The sequence below is a fragment of the Ooceraea biroi genome, chromosome 6, assembly GCF_003672135.1.
Source record: "Ooceraea biroi isolate clonal line C1 chromosome 6, Obir_v5.4, whole genome shotgun sequence".
NCBI classification, from domain to species: domain Eukaryota; kingdom Metazoa; phylum Arthropoda; class Insecta; order Hymenoptera; family Formicidae; genus Ooceraea; species Ooceraea biroi.
Window position 1 is genome coordinate 16,216,737 of NC_039511.1, and position 22,349 is coordinate 16,239,085.

Below are 22,349 nucleotides of genomic sequence, written 5' to 3' on the forward strand. Positions count from 1 at the left end.
GTGCCACAGTTATGCAAAATATGCCTTTCGTTATGTTTCGCGTACTTAATTAATAAGACGTAATGGATAGAAAAAATAATATGCCTGTCGTTATGTTTTACGTAATTGATAAGACTGAATAGAAAGAACATCTGCCATGAGATAAGATATAAAGGAAGCTAAGAGGCAGGGATTTTTTTGAAAGAGGAATGCACGAGAAACGTGATAACGATCTAGTCTTAACATTTTTCTCAGTGCAACGTTTCCATGCGTAAAAGCCTTCGATTAATGTTACCCCGTTGAGCGGTGGTCGAGAAAAGGGAACAGAATCCGCTGCAATTAAGGTGATCGATCGCGCATGTCGCTTTGATTGGGGGACGGTAAAAGGGATAGATTAATTGACGGCGATTACCTTATCGCCGCGCGCGGATAAATGCACTTAATGAGCATCTCCATAAATCTATATCGAGATGTCGATACGTTTGCGACACATTCCGTATAAAAGTTCTCTATGAAAAGTATAAAGAAGGTGTTGTTATTATAAAAATATGACGCTTACTTTTGCAGCAATGTAACAAATTAATTGTTTCATTGACATGAGCACGCATGACTTAAAAGTGACTTGGGATCGACGAGAGAAAATTCGGAAATTTGTCGGGACTGGAGCACAGCTTACGGTAGGATCAGCGCAATTTCGGAAGAGGTTGCCGCTAATTAAGGAGAGCGATTGTGTGCACGTAACGGTATAATTAAAGGGTAGGAGAAATCAAAGCACCGGTGCGCCGATGAGAAAACCGTATCTCTTCATCAGTGGCCGGCTCTCTCTAACGAGCGAGCCATTATAAATGGAGGATGTTTATCGTCGCACGTAAAGTGCCGATTATGGACAAAGGGAGCGTAGTCGCGCCATGCATTTAGCGCTTTAAATGCTCCCGGCTCAATTTTTATCACGTATTAACGTCGAACGCAATTTTCGTCTTGAACGATGATCTGCGGCTGCTTCTGAATCTGTGGAAGGAAGATGAAGGATTAAGATAAATGCGCTAAGCGATTTCATTCGTATTTTTAATAGACTGCGCGCGTGTAACATTATGATTGTTATTGCACGCTCGGCTATTTAGTTGAATATTATTTTCATATTGAATGCAACATTTAGTGTTTCGTAACAATTGTCGCAATGATTTCTGTATTATGTACTAAATTTCTTAATTTATTTGTTAAAAATACTTCAACTATTTCCCTCGCTCATTTGCATTACAGTTGATCCTCGAAGAAAACTTTTCGTCGCGTTCCTTGAGTGGACAGCTTGTTCCAACGGACACGAAAGGATTAATTGGCGGGTCCGATCGCGCGCGTGCTGCTCTACCCCTTCGCCCTGCGCCCTCCTCCACCTTCACGTTGGGGTCCATTCGAAGGGGTTGCACGCCACGCCGGATCCTGCGGGCACGACGAGTGACGAGGAGAAGAAAAAAAAGAAGCGTAGAGGAGGAACGAAAGAAAGGAGTTGCTAATTGACACGGGCGATTGCACGTAACGGTATAATTAGAGAAAAGAATACGGGGCCCGGGCTGGCGCACCGATGAAACCAATGAACCAGCCACCGCGCGACAAGGAGAGTCGGAAGAAGCGCGAGGGAGACGGCAGAAGAAAGAGCGCAAAAAAGAAAGAGACAGAGAGGAGAAAGAGAGAGACGAACGGAAAGGCAGAAAAGCAGCAGGGGAGAGAAGCAGCCGGCGGCTTTCGTGCCACCATCGAGGGGTTCCCTCTCCAAAGAAAGAGCCGCGGGCCTGTGATAAGAGAGAGCGAGAAGACGAAAACGAACGAGGGAGAAAGAGAGAGAGAGAGAAAGAGACGAGAAGGGTACGTGAACAGTAGAGGGAGCGAGAAAAAGAGAGAGAGAGAGAGAGAGAGGAGCAGGAGGGAGAACGAAAAGAGAGGGACCACAGGCTCGTGGACCCTACCGCGATCATTCTGTACCAACACGCCGCGCTGGTCGGTCTCGGAGCGATCGCAGTGTCCCCCACGGTAACACCACGAGGAGCAACCGTTCTCCAACGAGGTCATTTCCGCGTACCCCAAGAAGGAAAGCTCGCTGCTGAAGAGCCGTCGAGTGCATCTTTCCTTCCCGGTGATCCCTTGCTCGAGCCGTCGTTTCACCGCGAGACACGAGTCGCGACGGCAGGACGCTGCAGGACGAGACTTGGGAAGTGCCCCGGTGAAAGGTGCCGTGAGAGTTTCTTTTTTTTTATTCTACGATTCCGCCGGGACCAATCTTCTTCCGGGATTCTTCGTGGTGAAACCGTGATCGTCGTCCGATACGAGCCATACCGAACTTTGGCGGGTTTCGCGGATAGATCTGGCGAATTAAGACTGAACAAGCCCCCCTACCTTCTCTCGCGCGCAATCAAGTCAAGAGCGATAACGATCTTGTCGCAATCTCGGCGAGGGGACGAGATCAAGGAAGTTCCGACGAGAAGTCGCATCAAGAAAAAATAGATTCTGAAGTATCGGAGAACCGCATACGTGACGCATGAGAACGAACGCACGTCAAAGGACTAGCGATCGATGTATCGCAGTGGCTTGTCCTTATCTCGAACGCTCGATTGAAGAACAGGTTTGCAAACACCAACAGACTCTCCGGACAATGAGATACGAGTTTGTCGTCAACATCCACAAAGCAACTCGCAATTAACGTGACACACGTAGCTCGAGCGAGCACATGTGTCTTCGTCTGGCCTGACGATCAACTTGACGATCAACGGACCCCGTGATCGGTATCCCTCGCGGATTAACGCGAGAAAAAAAGCTCGCGGCTCCTGCGACAGTCAAAGCGGCGGCCGCGGGGTGCGGTTCGGGCGACGAGTTCGGCGGAAATTATTCCGTCAAGATCGCAATCGCGAACACGCGCGCGCGCGCGAGCAAGCAAGCAAGCAAGCAGCTCCTCGCCCGGCGATCAGGTTTCGCCCCGCGAAGAAATCTCACTCCTCTGGCGCGTTCTCCGGCGCGGCGCGCCGCGAAGAAAGAGATCGCAGAGTGCTCGACGGGGCTCTCGGGTGTCCGACCCGGTCTCGTGCGCGTCCGAGAGATCGGGTGTACTAATTATGCGAGGCTGCTTGGTATCACGGGTCGCAAAATGAGACGTGAGGCGTGCCGTGTCGCGCGACGCGGGAGAGGAACGTTCTCGCATGCAGGATCGCTCACGGAAAGGACCCGCGGCTGGGACTCTCGATAAAGAAGAAAAAGGAAGCGATCGATCGATTCACGATTCATTGGGATCGGTATTAACGCGAGGGGGCGAGCAGTGGACGCCGTCGCGCGGGACCGTCCCACCAGGTCAAGTTGGCCCGCAATTATCTTCGGTACTTAACGACTGCGGCACGTTCGGTTGCGGTGAGTAATTAGTCGATTAAATACGACGAGCTTGCGCCGAGGGTCATCTTGGCGTTTAGGATAATTGACACCTCGTGACAAGCGCTTTTACACGCTTTGTCGCTTCCGGTCGCGCTGGAGCGAATCACTCCGCTTCAATCGCGGTCTCTTTTACGAGTTTGCGCTATTTTCGCGATTCAGAAACGATGTTTCTGACGGGAAGCAATTAACTATCTCGCGAAAGCTGCGTGTTTGTACGATTCTTGTGTCACAAATTGCCGTAATTTTAGCGCGATCCAGGTGTCATCCCGTCTCCTCGTAATGCGACTGCCTAATGAGACTCGCGCTGAAGAAACGACGCCGCGACAGAGCGACACTCTTCGCGGATGTCCGCGCGCACGGAATCGCGCGTGCAGACTTGTCACCTGTCGTAACAGGATCTCGTTAGCGCAGTGGTCGATATACGCTGATGAAGGTGTAAGGTGGCGGTAATATAAAGGCGGCGCGATAAAAGCGACCGTCGAGATAAGCTTTCGATCGCTCGCTCGCGAATTATGGAAATTCACATAGGTATTTTATTTTATGCGCCGTACATTGTTATTTCGAATTTTCTTGAAATTTCCCATTAAATTTCCTAACGCTGATTTATCTAATGCCACGTTTCTTAATTAAACTTTGACTTTTTAGATTGAGAAATGTCTCGATCCTCTCATTTCCGTTCTACGTTTATCGTGTATCTTGATGGTCTGTTAAGATACGATCTGTATGTACACCACGTCGCTTTCTTCCTAATTTCACTCCTTTGCTTTTGCTTTACTTTTGCGTATTGGAATGATAATTTGCGAACGCATCGTCTGCGAAAGCTTGAAAATTGGCATATCGTTGAAACGTCTGTAGAATTGGGTCTCGAGACGCCGAAGCGAGCCGCGCCGAGGATTTCCGCCCGATAGTCGCTGAACCGGCAATGATTTACTGATGTCTCGGCAGATTAATAGGCAGCCCTCTTTTAACGGCTGGCCGCGACTTCCCCAGAGAGTTCATCTCGGAAACTCATTCCGTTATACCTCGATTTTGCTCTACTTCGCGGCCGCCGTGAACAATGATGTGCCTCGTTCTCTGAAAAATGTTGATTATTAATTACTGATTATTCTTTTAGAGATTGTAAAAATTATTTTATTTATTTTTTATTATATACTATACATTATATATTATAAATATATATACATTTTTTATTTATTTTTATTATATAAGAAGAAATATATATCTCTTGAATATTTAACGGAGAGATGACTATAGCACCTCATAAAACATGACGACCGTGGAAACTGTATGACGTCAGCTATACACGAAGGGTTCTAAATAAACCTAAACTCTTGGTTTCTGCCAGTTTACGCCAAATATTTCCAATATTTATGGGACAATGTTAGCACCCGAAAAAATTTTCAGCAGGCAGTAAAGTTTGAAATGAAAATACTTTCGCAATTTTTCTGTAGAAAGCGGTAAACCTCTTATTGCGCAAACCCAGCTAAAGTTTCCTGCAGAGTGACAACACCTGTGCGGTTAGTAAGGAAATTAGAACGATTGGTCGTCTCTTCCGCTTATGGCCATTTATCCTGAAATTGCCGTACGGAATGTTTTCTTGACCGACTTTGTTGCGAAAGAGCTTTTAGCTTCCAACTTCCAAAACTTGCAAAAGGATCCATAAAAGCCATATAAATAGCTATTTTTATATTTTCCGAAATAAAATGACAAAGGTTTAGCGAGTGTGAAAGCATATTGTATCTTTTTTAGGATTTCGGCGGATTTTTGACATTGACGCGGTAGACACTCACAATGACTAAACATCTTAAATTTTATTGCACCTGGCGCTAACGACAATAAGGGTTTTCCAAGTATGGCTCCAAGTATGGCTCCAAGTATGGATTATAGAAGACAGAGATTACAGAGACCGTCTCCTATTCTCGAAGAAATGCTCCGCATAGGAGTAAATTTTATTTTTCACTTCCTGTCACGTAAAATCGCCAAGAGACAATCCATTCGCCAGTCGATCGCGGAAAACCGAGACGATCGCGCAACGAGGAACGAGAAGAAACTTAATTCCACCGGCGCGGCAGGATTGTACGTGTTTAGTGACGACGGTCGTTATCGAAGTGAATAATATCGCGTTGCAACCTGTGCTCGCTGCCGTTCCGCTGCCGTCGGCCTTTTAAACGAGGTGAAAAGTGCGTTTTAAAACTGTCGCGTTTTACGATCGCGCGCCATTAGCCACGCCGCACGGAAATATTCGTCAAGTGAAATATTTTATGCGATGCATCATCGGCGATTACTCTCTCGCATACTCGAAGTACGGGGCCGTACATGACGAGCATTGAACTGGCCCCGAAGCTCTATAATCACCGAGGCATCATTTCTAGATCGTTTAGGAACACGAGAGACGCGCGGGATAATGACGGCTCGCAATCTGGCCCTGGTAATACGGCAATGATCGACAATGAGGCCGGATACTCCATTACCATAGATTAGCCCAGTCGCGATTACCCTGTATGGATTACCCTTGAATTGCAACGAAAAAAGGACGTTCGCGTCAACATTGGCAACTTGCGTTCCTTCGCGGGGACAATCCGAATCTCTTCGCTGCGCTTCCAAAGTCAATTGTTTGTGTCTGACGGTGGTTAATTAAATCTTCTTGTCGTTATTATATCAGTGTTAATGTTTCATTGTACCTGTGTGTGTAAAATTGTGTGATCTATCAAAAGGAAAATAAGTAAAAGTATTGCTGTATTGTCTGTAGTTACGTGATCTATGATCTAAATTCTAAAACAAAACAAAAAATCGAATGTTTGATTCATCAATAGCCAACACTTTCTTTTTGACGAATTCCATTATATTACGCAGTACTTATGACATTATACTCTTTAATATTAAAGTTTGATAGATGAAAACTTCAGGTTGGCGGTACGTCCACTTTCAAGCTCGCTGCTGCTACATTTGCTGTTACATTTGTAATAATAATCGTCTCGTGAAGGTACGACGTCGTTCCTGATACTTCCCAATTAAAAGTCAGTTCTCCAGGGATAAATTAGTGCGGCTGAATGTTAATAAGGTACCTTCGCGAAAGCGTCATAAAAGTTATGAGTTATGGTTGAATGGAGTACCTGATACCTACGCGCGTACAGCGAGTGCAATCAACGATTACAATGTCTGACGTGTATCTTTCGTGTTCCTTTTTTACGTTCTTACGAAAATGGCTCCTTCTTGATGAACGTAATTAGTCTTTGGCGTCGTTGCAACTTTTTCTGAGTGCTCTCCATTCACCTTGCTCGCTTTCGCTCGTTTGGTCGAACGGGTTTTATCAAATGTTCCGCAGTGCCACACACTGCAAATATTCTTTGTTTCGCTTCACGATAAGCATCAAGGAAAACGATACGCGATCCAAACGTTTTCTATAATTTCTCTTTCGAGAATATTCTGCTTATTATTAAACCTTTATAAACGTAACGATAGTAGATTGAGTTAATCTGGTTCTTCGTTGCCCTGAATTGCACGCAGAGTTCGATCAGACATTTCAAGAACGTTCTCCATACTTTCATGAATAAATTCCTCGATTACAGTAATAATATGTATCTGTGGTGATTAGAGATAGATTAATGATAAATATAAAATTTCGCATTGTCGATATTCGCGCTGCCCAGGAAACGAAATGGTCGTCTACCGAGCAGTTCATGCTGCCGGAGCTCACCGATCTTTCTTCTTGGCGCTGCGATTGTTCTAGTATCCTCATGTGAACCTCATATTGACAATCCGTCGACCGGTCTTACTGTACGACTATCCCATACTCTCGTCCGCGCCGTCCAGGTACAGATCTCCCATCTTTTCTGCTTTCCTCCAGCCTTCTTCTTCCTCTCTGCACCTCGCTGCATCCTCTCCTTTCTGCCATGCACGGGGCATCTCCCCCTTCTCTTTTCTCTCTCTCTCTCTCGTCTCGCGGTCTCGTCAGGCAGGCTCTCGTTTTCTTCTGCGTACGTGCATCTCGAGTGTGTGCACACCGTTCTTAGCTTCCAGCTTCGTTAAGAGGACTCGAGTCGTCGTCTCTTGGCACTCTTCGTGAAAATCTAGAGCCGCGTTTCTCCCGCTTCCTTCCCTCTTCATTCCACCCCCTCCCCCGGAGGGGACCATCCGAGCTCTCTCGAACGTTCTCCCGTACGCTCGTTTCTTATCTAGTGAATACAATTAATGGACCCACTTGCATCGACGGGTCTAATTCGCATTCGCGTTCCTGAGATCCTTAAAGAACCGCGCGAATGTCTTCTTCCCTTTGCCGTAATCTCTCCGGGTGGATTGGACTGTACGATGCTGCACTCGATGTCGGGAATTGATATTTTATTATTCCATTATTTCACCTCGGCTAAATTCGCTTAAGAAATTTGAAGCCACAATGTCAAGTTATTATGATAGGATTGGTCTCCAAGTATAAAGCAGGATCCGTAATGTTTTTGCTTCGAGTTTAATTTCATGCCTCAAACCGGTATATACATGTGCGTATGTTGATCTCTTTCATGTTGTAAACAAGCTGTACTTAACATTGTAACAAGAAATTACAATACAGAGAGAGGAATTAGGTGGAAAACTGAAGCTCGGGTTTCAGGATGAAGTTGATGATGTGATCAGTCCACGGACCGAATTCTCGTGATAATTAGTTCCTTTCAATTTGCTCGAACTTTTCGCGAGGAAATTGGCCGCGCTCCACTATGTCGGCAGCAAGGAGTATATCATCGCTTCGGACATTTTAATCGCCTCGGCGTGTTATAATCGCATTTTACGATTCGACAACTAGCGCGCACGTTAGCGGCTGCTGTCACGCGGATTATGCAAGTCGAGTAGTCGAGGTGCACATCGTTAGGTGCACGTGCACCTAATATTAGATATGTCTTTCCTTCTTTTCCTTTTCTCTCTCTCTTTCTTCGTCTGTTTCTCTCCCACTCACATCGAGCTCATTATAACGCGCCACTACACGATATCGTCGCGTATGATGCAGCCGCGCGGAATCGGCAATTGGCTCGACGCAGCGGCGCTTATTGTACCCCATATTGCTCGGTCATGTCTTGTTCAGCGCGAGCCTGCGAGATACTTTATCGCTGATAATTCGTGGCTGGTCTATGCCGAGTCTACGCGTACGCCGAAGTACGCCGTTTACATTCCCGCCGTGATCACAAATGCATTTTATACGCCGGCTAATATCGCCGGGCTGATCGCGTGGGCTAGATAGACGGCGGTGTACTGTATAAGCACGCGTATACGTGTGTACGTGTGTATACCAGTTTCACGGCAGGGACGTAGCCCGATGTCGTGAACGAGAGTCGGCACTCCACGTCAGCACACAGAAGCTGCTACCACTCCTCTCGCTCTGGCCGTTTAAAGAAATTCGAGAAATCCTGGAAACGTGAAAGACGGGAAGTGTGCTGGACTGGACGAATTCGGATTAGAATGTCGAGATATCTCAGACACTTCAAACACTGATCACTAATTGGTCAATTGGTTTAACGGAATTCTCTGTCGTCTCTCCCTGCACTACCGTTACTTTCAAGTAATCACGTGGCTCGAGTTTACTTGACGTTATTTACAACGCAATTACAAGTTGAAGCACTCGACGTTGACGAAAGCGACAGTGTCTCATCGATGAGCCTCGCAGAAGGGCTCGCGCGTTTTAGCTACATCACTGTCCCCGTGGGCAGCAGCAGAGGGCCAGCTTCGCCATGGGCTGGCCTCGGCGCGGAGAGACACCCAAGTCCAGGACGATTATGGTACATCGGTTCGACATTACACCTTGCGAGCGCCCCTGACGCGGCGCCGATCCACCTCACGTTGCACAAACTGTTGATGATACAAACCGGAGCTTAAGTTATGATTCGCAAAGTCTATCACTTAGCCCGTCGTCGTCGCGCCTCTAGCTGCACACGCGCCTACCTAGACGACAAGAAGAAATAATAATCATCGTCCGTTCGAAAGACAGAGTGCGCAAGTTCCCCCTTCGAGGGACATCCTCGTGTACATCATCGAGGCTGGCAAAGGCACAGGCACGGCTATAATCAATCCTCGCCTCCTTTCTCTTCTTCCTTCTTTGTAAATAATTAAATCGTAAAATCAGCTTTGATTGGATAATAATTAAGGGAGTAGCAATTAATCTGCTAAAAGAACTTTGTTCGCTCGCGTTACAAATTATATCGATATATCGATTTTCGAGGATCAAGATTTCCGAGAAAACTCAACAACGACGTCTAATTATTTAATGGATTTTTCCTCCGTTGTGGATTACCGCCGTGATGCATCGATTTCACCTGATTTCACCATACCTTCTTCGCTGTCCTCATCGCAACTCAATTTACCGCCACCGTGGCGGTCCTCTTAATGAAGCAATTAATACGCGCTGTTGTACAGAACGCACACATGCAGTGCTACTTGCAATAAAACTAAGTTTGTCTTTCGGTGCTTGCAGGGCAAAAAGATGACGGTGCACACCAATGCAGGTCTCTTCGTGATCCTGCGAATACTGCTGTTCGTCGCTGCCGCAGCTGGCGCGGTATCGGGAACATGGATGTGAGTATCTTTCGCGCCGCAATGCGGCGATTTTTTTTATCCAATCAAGCGATCGCGCGTTAAAGGTGTTAACCGGTTCCACGCACGTATTTATAGTTAGACGGGACACGACTATTTTTTTCATTAGGCTCGCGCGGCTTTTAAAATAAGCCGGCGCGTCGAAGGACAAGGGGTGCCCTACATATCGCCGATCAAAGAATGATCTAATGCCGGTGGGGTGTCGCGCTTATAGTGGAAGCTCGATTGCAGCTCCGAACTTTTGATCATCTCAATACTGATCAGGACAACCGAGAGTTTGCCTTGTATGGATGCAAATTTTCTGTAAAAAAAGATAAATGTATAAATCTGCATGTATAAATCGTTCATTCCGAAAACAATATCAGTCTTCTGTTAAAGGAGAAACTTAACTTGATTTTCATCAGACTGTTATCTCATTGAAATTACACAAATTAAAAATGCTCCTTGTATACTTGAGGGTCAGTCTTATCTTCTTATTACATCGAGATCACTTTTATATCAATTATAATTTTCATGATTTTATTACGAGTCGATTCGCGATCACTTCGTCGTTCGTTCGAATCACGGTTCGTTCGGCACAGTTAATAGATTGATATGTCGCGAAGAAAGGACCAAGCGATTTTTCCTGCGATTCCTAATTTATGGGCCTTTGTGCCGGGACATCGTGGGAATCCGAGCGAGGAAACTTATCGTGCCCTGAAAACCTTTCCGCGAGCTCGTTCCCTCGGCTCGTACCCCGTTTCACTGGGAGTGTGTCTAATCTCTGAATTGCCATTCTCGCCCCTGTGTTCTACCCCGCGTGAGCATGACCAATCATCGAATGGTCCCGGGCGCCCGCACTCCTTTGTGAGAACCACCCAGATCGCTCCGAACTTCCTTCACATCAAAATCACCTCCGTCCCCTATCTCGCAAGGAAATCCTCGATGCATTTTATCAAAATGCGGCTATAATCTGCCGTGAAACTTCTCTGACACTTTCGCGTTTGTTATTCGGCTTGATATTTCTACCAAGTATCAAACCATGCAAGAAATAGAAACACATCCAGCACAAATCACAGCACGCTGTAATTGTCATATTTTAAAGATGAAAATCTATCAAATATTCGTATGAAGTTTAATCCGTCTCATTCGGAATTCTCGAGGAATATACAATATTGCCTTCATATCTTGATTGTATGTGTTCAATCTCAGCTCTGTTCTTCTTTTCATTGCGATTTCGATTTTGATTTTGTTGTTTGTGCCTGATCGCTTCAGGACACCCCGTATACATGAACGCGCGCCGCTGGGATGTAGCCGCAATCTCTTAGCAGACACGGGACATTATTTTTCGGAGCCGCGGCCCACGACGCGACGATGGTGCCCCGCGTGAACGTTGCGTGGGCCGTACCCCGTCGAAATATTATCGTTCCTCTCCCTCTTTTCTCCCGGGCCCCCCTTCAGTTCGCGATTGTCCGCGCCATTGTTTTAGGGGAGTGTAAAGCCGATGATATATCGCCGTTGGAGCGTGTTCCAGAATATTAATGTCGTCTATTACACACTCCCTAGACGCTCGCACAGGCTTTTACGACTCCTCGCTCGATCACGGTAATACTTAGGGACGCTTATACGGTGCTCGCTTCTCGATAGAATGGGAAATACCGAGACTCCGCTTTCTGTTACTGGCAAGGAAAGGAAATCCCTGGGAGTGAATGTTCCTTCCTTTCCGCTTCAAATCGACGCGCACATCGGCGACATATTCGTGGGACGTGCGAAAACTACGAGACACCTTGTGATTGTCCGTGGTTGTGTCATCAATGATCAAAATCAAAATGCAAAGCTAAAACTTGCCTTGCGAGACGCAGAAATTGCATTCCGCGTCGTCACATCAATGTTTCAGATAAGGATTTCTGTTTTTTACATTTATAAGGTAAAATTATGAATATTTTGTTGATTCAACAATCTCAGATTATCGTTCCTTGGAGATTTTTGGATATTCCTAGGTAATGCACGCTGTTCATACGCTCCCGAGCGGGAGCGTCGTACCGTCTCGACAAACTCGACGAGTATTCACCTGAGTCACGTTCGGGCAGGTCGTCCAGGTTGCACCGAAGTCGCCGTACAGGTTGTCGCAGCTTACTGCGTAAATCGCGGCCGGACATGAGCGATCAAGAGATTATTTGGTTTCAACAGAAGCTCAGAAACGAAACTGCAAAATATAATTGACGAATTTTAGTTTTTCGAGATAGGCATTATCTTGATACGAATGATTCAAAATTTTTTAAACATTTTTTCAACTGACATTTCAATCGATTTTAACGAAAATAGATGTAAGATGCTATTTGCGACGTCTCTCTTTTTTACATAAATCTATTATATTATATAAAATATAAATATATTTTATTTTTCGCACAGCATGCTGATAGATTGTTTATTAAAATGCTGTATATGCACTACAGATTAAATGGCAGATAATTGAATCAATTTAATTATACACATGTGAGTCGTTGACTATTTCTCGGGGATTTTCCTCAGTAAAAGATATCTTGCTGTGGCGGCAATAAAAAGTAGAGGTTGCGCAAGGAATTGCACGCGATGCGTGCAATTGCAACCATGCTCGCGACGGTCCCCCGTTTCAAATTTCTGATTAGTAGGCCCTCTTCCTGGCCACCCCCCGGTCGCGTCCGGGCTTCTGTCTTTGACGGTGCCATTCCATCATCTCGCTCGGTTGACTCACAAATGTGCCATTAAGGATCCCGCCGCGGAGGAGATCCGAGGGCTCGCCTACGGACGGGCCGCCCTGCACCGAATTTATATAATCACCGTAACAAATCTCCAGGAGTTAGGGACCACGTCGTGGTACCGACGCGCCGTCGGTTCTGACGACCATCGAAACGCTGCGATGCTTTTGTGATCCACACGCGTCCGCAACTCTATTCAAAATCTCTAAAAAGAACGTTAGGTTGCAACAAATTCTCTAGCTGAAATCTTGGAGAACTTTTATCTCCATTTGTTCTCAAAAATTCGAATCTTCTAATTTCCCTCATTAAAAAGCAACAAACACCAGGGTTGCATCATGTTTGTAATCATTCTGAGAGAACTAATGCTTTTTCACTTAACTTTTTAATTATTAATTATTTCTTCCTTAATCTTAATTTCTTAATAAGAAATCTAAAGCCTTTCTGACACAATTGCTTTCTGCGTGACAGCAATCTGGGTCTACGAGAGTTCCAGCAGCTGAAAACGGCGCAGTCGATGCACGCGTACGACGTGAGTGCTTCGACGATCTGCGTCGGTTTGAAGGGGCTATCTCAGGGTCAGGGGAAACTCTGTCAGCTGTCCGTGGACCACATGCCTAGCGTAGCCAACGGGGCAAAATACGGCGTCACGGAGTGCCAGCATCAATTCAAGCACCGCAGGTGGAATTGTTCTATCGTCGAAGACGAAAGCGTGTTCGGTCCGATATTTCGAATAGGTATTTTTATTCGCCCATGGTTTCTTTAGAACTAACATCAGAATAGAAAAGTTGCACTTGGAACTACAGGACCTTTTCACGCATGCAGTAACGTGCTGAACTATATCAGTGGTTTAAAATGATATATATATATATATATATGACGCTTGAAATAGTAAACTAAAATATATCGCTACTGTCTATTGCAGCGAGCAGGGAAAACGCGTTTGTTCACGCGGTCACCGCTGCCGGGGTGGTCTACTCCATCAGTCGTTCTTGCCGAGATGGTCAGCTGTCATCGTGCGGCTGTTCCAGGAGCAACAGACCTAGTGATCTGAATGACGACTGGATCTGGGGCGGATGCGGCGATAACTTGGAGTACGGCTACAAGTAAGTGCACGTACTAATCACACAAATTACTATTTTTACCCACAACAGCGTATATAATAGTTTTTTAATTTTTTGAAATATTATTTTTAAAAGAAAAATTTATGCAGTTATTTTCTAGATACATATTCCATTTTATTCTATTAATTTTATTAATGCTATTAATTTTTTATTAATTAATTTTATAAACTTCTGTTAAAGTTAATAAAGATACCGTTTGTCATATATATTTCAGATTCACGCGATCGTTCGTTGATGTGCGGGAGCGTGAACGTAGTTACAAGAGAGGCAGCCGAGAGCAGGGCAAGAGCTTGATGAATCTGCACAACAATGAAGCCGGCCGCAGGGTAAAGTTCGCTCTTTTTTTAGCCTGCGCACGAGAAATGATCCCTTTAAATGTCGCGTCGTTACGTGCGCGCGTGTATCGATTTTTCGTGATTTAATGCAAATTTGCTGGACGCCGTCATTACAAAACTAACACCGTCCATCCATCCCCTTGTAGGCTGTCATCAAAAGGTCCAAGGTGACATGCAAATGTCATGGCGTTTCCGGAAGCTGCAGTCTCATCACTTGCTGGCAGCAGCTCGTATCGTTCCGCGAAATCGGTAAGTCTCGATAATCAATCGATGATCAATAATATTCTTAAGTAGAAAACAGTAACGGGAAGTTACTCAATAAAACAATTCTTGGTGCTTTCAGGTGATTATCTCTTAGACAAATACGACGGCGCAACGGAAGTCAGGGTCAATCGGCGAGGCCGCTTGTCGATACGCGATCCCCGATTCACCGTGCCTACTGCCAATGACTTGATTTACCTGGATGACTCTCCGAGTTACTGCCTGCAAAATAAAACTATAGGTTCACCAGGTAATTTCCTCATCGCAAGTGTTACACCCTCCACCGAATTTTTTCGTAATTTGGGAAGAATAAAAGTTAAAAAAAAAAGTTAAATTAAGTTAAGAGAAAGTTGCACCGTTTTAAAAGTCACGACGTCGTCTTTTCCGCTGGCTCTTTTTGAGGATTTATTTCGACTTGATATTTTTTTTAAATATTATCTCCAGCTTTTCGTTACGTCATACACACAGACTGTATTACAGAAAGTTGTTTTGCATTTTAGGTACCCAAGGAAGATTATGCAATAGAACCTCATCCGGCATGGACGGCTGCAATCTCCTCTGCTGCGGTAGAGGATACAACACGCAGAAGTCGACCATCAAAGAGAGATGCGAGTGCAAATTTCACTGGTGTTGCTTCGTCGAATGCAAGACTTGTACAAAAAATATCGATATCCACACCTGCAAATAGAGCGCCGCTATTTATTATTCTTCTTCCACTTCTTTTCCCGACTTATCTTTATGTTATCGACGATATACATATACTGTACTTAACGATGCGTCATATTCTGACAACAATGGCATTATTGTCTCGCAGTCAATTTTAATGATAAAATGAACGCATATTTTTCAGTAAAGACGAAAATTAGTTCTCTTAGGAATTTTATTGAAATATTTCATACGAATGTATCTGTGGATGTCTATGCAATGTTATTATTGCGATAAGTTTCTCGAGTGAGACAGGTAGAACTATATATATTCTATTGGAATATATTGAGCTGTCTATTAATCTACTAAGTATTGGATTGTTTCTTTTCGCAAATGTTTTGCGGCCTATGCGAAAGCTTAAGCGAATCAAAGAACTTTTATGTGTGTTCGTAGAATTAAGCGCTTTGCAAACAATTTACGATCATTAAGTTAACGCGATATTTTTTTGTAACATGGGAAAAAGTTCACAAAGGTTTGCAACCTTTTGAATTTCCGCGAAAATGTCCCGCTAAACTAATGAGAATGTATAGCTAATTCAAAACTTTTTGGTACGCGACTGATAAGGATTTGATGATAATGCATTAAAATGCACTGAAATGGATATTTGTCGTATCCTTTCTTCACGGAAAACAATGAAATATTCTTCCCTATTAAAAAAATTTTTTAATAGGGAAGAAAATAAACGATGAATTGTATCGTACGCGAATAAATTATTTTCAAATTTTTATTAATTTTATCATTTTTAAAGTAGTTACAAAAAGTAGATAAATTATTTAAAATGTCCATTTTTATTTATTTATTCCGACTGAACAATTTATCGTAATTTAGCAATTCAACAAATAATGCGCATAAATACATATATGTATATTATATATTTATGCGCATTATGTGCACAGCGTTGTTCGCGAATGTACTGGCGGATACTTAAGGATGTTGCGAGTAAACGTACCAACTGTATATCTAAGTAAGGATTTATCGTTATTAGAAATGCAGGGGTAAACTTAAAAAAGATGTCAAGTAGCTCGAAAAAATCCAAAATTATTTTTTTAATTGACATATACGGGATGATATGGGAATATCTCTCTCTGACGTGTAAGTTTATAAGATTTGAACGAAATTTATATATTCATATAAATTGATGCACATGCGTTTAACTTCCTGTTAAATGCGCTAAATTCTCAGAATTATTCTTATGTCATCCTGCATATGCACATATATATATATACATAAAAAAATATATATAAATAATTCAAATTTTCTATTATAATCGCAATAAAGATTATGTAATAACATTCCATCTGCGTATCTGATGGGAATGTCTACTTGCCTTGGATAATGATACATAATTTGTAAGCCGAATAATACGTGTGCAGTATGTCCAATAGACTTATTTAATAGTGATATTATTATTTATTTCTACTTCCAGATGCTGTAATGTACAAAACTCTACATTTCAACATGTTCAGACATTTCAAATAATAAAATACCTGATGCTAACTGCCAAGTTTAATTACATTTGGCTCTTACTGACAATTGAAACTGTATTACACAGATCAATTGTGCAATATACGTTCCTTGTATCTCTTGTACTTATTTACATCGACATACAAGAACATATTTAATCACACTATTCATGGATCTCCCATGGTTTTTCTAGCCGACGTTTGTCCCAAGGATTTGGAAATCTATATACATGCAGTTCCCTTAGAATAATTCCGCTCTTCTTCACTTCTCCAACCAATAATTCATTTTTCTCTCCAGTTAGCGCGGGATCAACCTTCATCTCACATATTCCAGCCTCCAAGCAACGCTGTGCCAATACACGTCCAATGTTAATGTAAGCGGAACTGTCACTGCCTCTGAAACATATTTGTATTACATCGATAAATCAACCCATTGAATAAAAAATATGACAAACTGTATAAAAGATATCGCAGATAATTTATCTAGGCCCTTTTCTTACCGATATAACTGCCTCCTCAATGCCCATTCTGCACTGGAAGCTGTTACGACCGGACCAAATTCAAAGTGGCGGACTTCTGCGATGATGTGACGAGGCTTCCTAACCACGGAGAGTCTACAAATTAAACGAAATAAAATGTTACAATCAAAATATCATTAATAAAAGCGTGCATACTGTAACTACAATTTTGAAAGATATTTAATGAATGAATGGTCATGGTGAACTCGTCTTACTTGTGCCAATACGCGTGTTCAGGTACGTTAAGACCGTACCCGGCCGGTTTCCTCCCTATCCTTAGTCGCTCTAAATTCCGCGGATTTCGATTGATGATTTCCGTGCAAGCTTCAACCACTTCCGCGTTGCTGTGCATCCCTCTGTGTGCACAGAACGCGCGGGGGATGCCGGCGCGTATACTTGCCGGGTACATTGTTGCTTGAACTAGTAGTTTTCGTATTGTGAACAACGGCGATTGTTAGTTTTGCGTATTTCAGTGCCGGCAATTATCGCCGCTCTCGATTTTCCCGATTGTCTCGATCTCACATGATACGAAAACAAAATTAGGAAGATAGGTTAGGTTTTAAGTACGCAATATATATAAAATTTGTGAAACTAGGAAACCTGAATTGGTGACTTTCGTGACGTTTAGTGATTATTGGTATTAGTTAGGGATTATTTCATGAAGTGGCAATTATGAACGCGGGTAAATTGAATAAAATTAATTTCATACTTTTTAAATAACAGCTCGACAATACATATTGCATGCTTAGATATATCGCATCTATTAAATATGACAGAAACAATTTTGTATTTAAAATATTGTGTATATTTTACGTATTTTGTGTACATGATTACATATTTTTCTGCAAAATATTTTAGTGCTCCCAAATTATAACTGTGTGATTTACATACTTTTCGAATTACAGTTCGATTTCGATGAATCGGTAGATATAAGTAAATAAATAACGTTGACAGTAAAATTCTTATTCGTGTCGTCCGGCGGAGGCGTCATATTGATTTTTAGTTCACGTTTTCGGAAGAAGTACTGTCACAGATAGCGCTGTTAACGCTGGTACCAATTTTTAACAGGCAAGTGACGGGATTCCTGGCCCAGGTGGGATGAGATGAATAAGGCTGAGAAGATGATTGCTAATTAATGAAGAGAGGAGACAGGCTTGCACATTCGTACATTCATAAAGTACCGGCACGTCTTCAAGATGAGTACCGTCGAGTATGGTTTTCCAATGATAGGCGGATTGATGCCGGTAAGCGAAACAAGCACATTTACTAGTAATATATGATTTCTGTGAGAGATGAAGAAGAATGCATGTCGTTTAAGTCTCACCAATTCAAGCATCGCACTTGATGAATTAACCGTTACGAACTTAATTGGCTTCCCACCAGCAAATACAGGCTCTCATAGCACCGCCAGTGTCCGAGGACTCCAAGGCGAAAGCGAGGAAGGAGAAAGAGGAAAAGAAGCATCCGTACTTTAAGAGACGAGGCCGTGGTCACAATCGCGACTTCTGCGACGCCTGCAAAGATGGTGGCGAACTCATATGCTGCGACAAGTGCCCAGCTTCTTACCACTTACAGTGCCAGTAATTACGTTTTCACGTGATCTCACTAGTTTCAATAGTTGGCTCAGCGGCGTTTGTTCGAGCTCCTCCTGTTTGTCGGGAACGCAAAACTTTGGAGTCTCGATTTTTCAGCTATCCCGCGGTGGATCCTACGGACATTCCCAATGGAGAATGGTTGTGCTATGCCTGTCGTTGTGCCTCGAAGAGGGAGCTTCTGGACAACAAAGGGAATGAGAAGAAGAAGAAATCCGCTCTGGAGATATTGGCACTGGCGGCTTCCTTGATAAATCCAAGGGAGTTTGAGCTGCCCAAAGAGTTGCAATTGCCCATAATGTTTCCTGGAAGCAACAAAGTGGATTACGTGTCTGGCAGAAGGGGTAAACAACTGAGCTCCTCCTACAATAATTGTAAGTACAATGTAATTATAATCCTTTCAATCTTTTGTCTTCCTTCTTGTTCTTCCAATTTCTTTTCTTTGAAAAAAAGGAGATCAGAATATTTTGAAGTTATTATTAGATTTGTTTTTCGAGTTAATTTCGATACTTCTTGTGTTATTGTTTTCTCTTCCAGTTGGAAAAAGTCATTGCTTGGATAGTAATTTACTAGTCCCACTGCCGGCTCGTCTGTGTTACGAGTGTGGACGAAGTTGCAGGAAGGCACCGTTAATCGCGTGCGATTACTGCCCGCTATACTTCCATCAGGACTGCCTGGATCCTCCACTAACCGCTTTCCCTATCGGCAGGTGGATGTGCCCGAATCATCCGAATCACTTCATAGATCAGAATCTGCTGACCTCTTGCAGAGTAACGGAGCGCATAAAGCTCTGGGACAGGTACGCGAATCAACGAATAGACCAGCACACGGTGAAACTGGACTTCCTGCGTAAAGCACGTACTGCCAATCCGCTGTTCCGTACGAAGGTGAGACTGGAAGGCCGCCCGAGAATAAAAGTTCCTTACAGCATAAAGTACCAGTACGAGAACCCACCGGAACTAGATCCCGTACGCTTCTATCAAGATAGCCTTGTGTGGCCTGTAAAAAATACCGCGAACGAAGATAAGCAGCGTGCGAATGTTGAAAAAACGGGCGATAGTAAAGACAATTGCATAGGAAATAAGGAAGTTGAGGGGACTAATGAAGTAAGGAGGAAAGGGGAGGAATGTAATGCAGCTGTAGATGAAAAACGCGATCAGCAGAAAACTGCGGACGTGAATGAATGCACGAGCAAAACGAAGGGTCGTGAAACCGCGACGGACAGCTCGAAGGAACGCAGCAATCTAGAATTTCACGCGAGATACCGCGGTTGCACTATTAAAGAAGGTATCCAATTGTTGGAGAGGCCGGTACTGGAGGCGCTCGCGCAACAGAGATTGGAGCAGATATTAAATCCAGATGGAGAGAATTATGAAACAATAAATTGTCGTAGAAGAGCTAGAGCTGCATTATTTTCTTTAAGTCCTAAGCCTAATCAACCAGCTTTCATGACTTGTAGGACCTTCGTTATCGGCAACGGCCCGAACTGCGATTTAGTTCTGTCCAAATACGGCAGCTGCGGATTCACATCTTCCAAACATGCGATTATATTTTTCGACGAGGTAAGTGCGAACGGCGTTTAGATTTATTACAGCACTGGCTTGTGAAATTAAGGCAATCTGTGTAGATTTTTAAGGAAAAAGATATCATCCAGCGCGCCATCGTCATCTCACTGGTACTGGTGTCTCTGTTGCAGGTGACAAAACGCTACGAGTTACTCAATTATAGCGAATACGGGACAGTAGTAGACAGTGTACTGTATTCCTGCGATTATACTCGCGTTTTAGACGAACAAGTAAAAGAGGAACAGACTGATAAAACGATGCACATCACTAAGGAGGAAGAGACTTCAGAGATAATAAAAACTATTCTGCACAAGGAGGAAACGGCTTGTGTGGAGGAATACGCACACGACAGCGAGAAGATGCATTCGTGCAAATGCATCACCAAACGCGACCAAACGACAATTTGCGGGCACTTGGAGGAAGGATGGGAGGGAAGTGCGGTCATCGAGCACGGTTCAGTTATTACTTTTGGATGTCTAATGTTCGTATTTCATACATTGAATGTGTATGTAGAAAGATGAAATAATTGTATTGTAAATATCTGATATTGTACAGTTTTGTAAATCTCTCTCAGTAAGGAGTATTATAACTTAAAGAATTCTTCTTTAATTAATTACTGGGATTATGCGGTATATTTTTGTTTTGTATTCATTAATTAAAGATGTATGTGCCAAACGTATCATATTTAATCTAGAATTAACCTAAAGTCGATATAGCTTTCTCTTTTTTACAAAATGGTCGGTTTAATTTTCTGCGTCATTGGACGGTTCCTCAAAATCTCTCTGCTTTACATCCTCATCTTCGCCATAATTCATAATAACATCAATGTACAATCTAACATCTGCCACGCTTTCTTCATCCTTGATATTCAACGGCAGAAAACGTACCAAGCTGTAATCTGTTACAAGTTTACCAATAGTTTCTGTAAGACGAAGGTACTTCTTATCCCACTTGTCCCATTCCGCGTCCGATAACAGATTATTTACGTCAGGTTCCGTAAAGCTCTCCAGTTTCTTCTGTGCCCTCTTTGACAATAAGTCGGTCTTGTTAAGAACATTAACGTGTGGAATAGCTAGGTTTACCATCACGCTGAGGGCAGCGAGAGAACCTGACAGAAATTTTGGCGCGTCTACCATGAACTGGACATCCAATAAAAATACACCACATATTCGAAAATCCAGATTTTGCAGCACTTTTATAAAATCTCGCATAATCGTCAGATGAGTGTACAATTCAAGTTGCCCTGGACAATCAAATATCATGTAACACTCACTCCTGTCATTTAATTTCTCTTGCAGCCATGAGATGTTCTCAATTAGGTATCTGTAGGGAGAATAATTTTACTAATGTAAAATAATTTACAAAGATAATATAAACACCCACAAATGTATAGAAACAAAAATATATGCAAGTGCATATCATGTATACATAGGATAAACAAATATGACTTACTCCATGCAGAATATAAGTCCACCGTTAGGCCCAAAGTTTAAATCCTCATCTTCCATGACATCATCTAATTGAATAAGTTCTCTTATATCAACGGACGGTTCGTAATCAAAATGTTCCGCTGCAGGATCCAAGTTTACAATCTCTACTGTCCTCCTTGCGTCGGCAAAATGTTGTTGCATGACGGAGCAGTAAGTAGACTTGAAAAGATGACACGTTCAATGTTTATATAGTTATTTCGTTAAACAGATATTAATGTTCAACTCGTATAAGCTTAGTAGAGGATGAATGACATGTACTTACCTTGCCGCTACCGGCCGGACCCATCACTAACTGAGCGTACCTCATTTCGAAAATAATTACAAGAAAAACCTTTAATATTGTTAGTTAGGAGTAGGTTAGTTAGGGAAACCAAATATGTATTCGAATATTATTTCAGAGGCTGATGTCTATTCATGACAAACGTCTTTGTTTTGCGCATATTCAACACTGATCAATTCAACGCAACGTGCGCAAACAGAATGACAACAGTGATCATCATTAAACTAAGAGTGCGGTCCACTTAGCGCTACAAATGCATCAAAATGCACTTCTTTGGAAGCATTTGTAGCGTTAAACGGAGCACATGAAAAGCATAACAAGATAAAGAAAAAAATTGGAGGT

General features: G+C 43.1%; 4 protein-coding genes and 3 long non-coding RNA genes across 9 annotated transcripts; 2 read left to right on the forward strand and 5 right to left on the reverse strand.

Annotated features, from left to right (window-relative positions):
* Positions 1-61: 61 nt before the first annotated feature.
* LOC105284555 (protein Wnt-5b) lies at positions 62-16,593 on the forward strand. Of its 2 annotated transcripts, none has more exons than XM_011348175.3 (8): positions 62-3,369; positions 9,842-9,942; positions 13,146-13,411; positions 13,600-13,780; positions 14,013-14,124; positions 14,280-14,382; positions 14,477-14,644; positions 14,895-16,593. In XM_011348175.3, the coding sequence occupies exons 2-8, from the start codon at positions 9,851-9,853 to the stop codon at positions 15,080-15,082; spliced, it is 1,110 nt and encodes a 369-aa protein (XP_011346477.1). In that variant the 5' UTR covers positions 62-3,369; positions 9,842-9,850; the 3' UTR covers positions 15,083-16,593. The 2 variants fall into 2 exon arrangements, with proteins under 2 accessions (XP_011346477.1, XP_011346479.1); XM_011348177.3 differs by lacking the exon at positions 62-3,369 and adding an exon at positions 9,344-9,422.
* Positions 3,901-9,855, reverse strand: LOC109611312. Its single transcript, XR_003406682.1, has 2 exons — positions 9,699-9,855; positions 3,901-4,464 (listed from the first exon to the last, which is right to left on the reverse strand). It is a non-coding gene; the product is annotated as an uncharacterized LOC109611312 (long non-coding RNA).
* LOC113562149 lies at positions 5,140-7,169 on the reverse strand. The gene is made up of 2 exons (XR_003406683.1): positions 7,088-7,169; positions 5,140-6,972 (listed from the first exon to the last, which is right to left on the reverse strand). It is a non-coding gene; the product is annotated as an uncharacterized LOC113562149 (long non-coding RNA).
* LOC105284554 lies at positions 14,475-14,911 on the reverse strand. The gene is made up of 2 exons (XR_894892.2): positions 14,751-14,911; positions 14,475-14,616 (listed from the first exon to the last, which is right to left on the reverse strand). It is a non-coding gene; the product is annotated as an uncharacterized LOC105284554 (long non-coding RNA).
* Positions 16,494-17,645, reverse strand: LOC105284550 (39S ribosomal protein L18, mitochondrial). The gene is made up of 3 exons (XM_011348173.3): positions 17,296-17,645; positions 17,063-17,176; positions 16,494-16,958 (listed from the first exon to the last, which is right to left on the reverse strand). The coding sequence occupies exons 1-3, from the start codon at positions 17,487-17,489 to the stop codon at positions 16,727-16,729; spliced, it is 540 nt and encodes a 179-aa protein (XP_011346475.1). The 5' UTR covers positions 17,490-17,645; the 3' UTR covers positions 16,494-16,726.
* Positions 17,646-17,744: 99 nt separating this feature from the next.
* LOC105284548 (PHD finger protein 12) lies at positions 17,745-20,910 on the forward strand. Of its 2 annotated transcripts, XM_011348171.3 has the most exons (6): positions 17,745-17,762; positions 18,149-18,324; positions 18,464-18,660; positions 18,772-19,046; positions 19,210-20,234; positions 20,369-20,910. In XM_011348171.3, the coding sequence occupies exons 2-6, from the start codon at positions 18,277-18,279 to the stop codon at positions 20,756-20,758; spliced, it is 1,935 nt and encodes a 644-aa protein (XP_011346473.2). In that variant the 5' UTR covers positions 17,745-17,762; positions 18,149-18,276; the 3' UTR covers positions 20,759-20,910. The 2 variants fall into 2 exon arrangements, with proteins under 2 accessions (XP_011346473.2, XP_011346472.2); XM_011348170.3 differs by lacking the exon at positions 17,745-17,762 and having other exon boundaries at positions 18,110-18,324.
* On the reverse strand, positions 20,743-22,209 carry LOC105284549 (GPN-loop GTPase 3). The gene is made up of 3 exons (XM_011348172.3): positions 21,990-22,209; positions 21,690-21,886; positions 20,743-21,560 (listed from the first exon to the last, which is right to left on the reverse strand). The coding sequence occupies exons 1-3, from the start codon at positions 22,032-22,034 to the stop codon at positions 20,981-20,983; spliced, it is 822 nt and encodes a 273-aa protein (XP_011346474.1). The 5' UTR covers positions 22,035-22,209; the 3' UTR covers positions 20,743-20,980.
* Between the last annotated feature and the right edge of the window lie 140 nt (positions 22,210-22,349).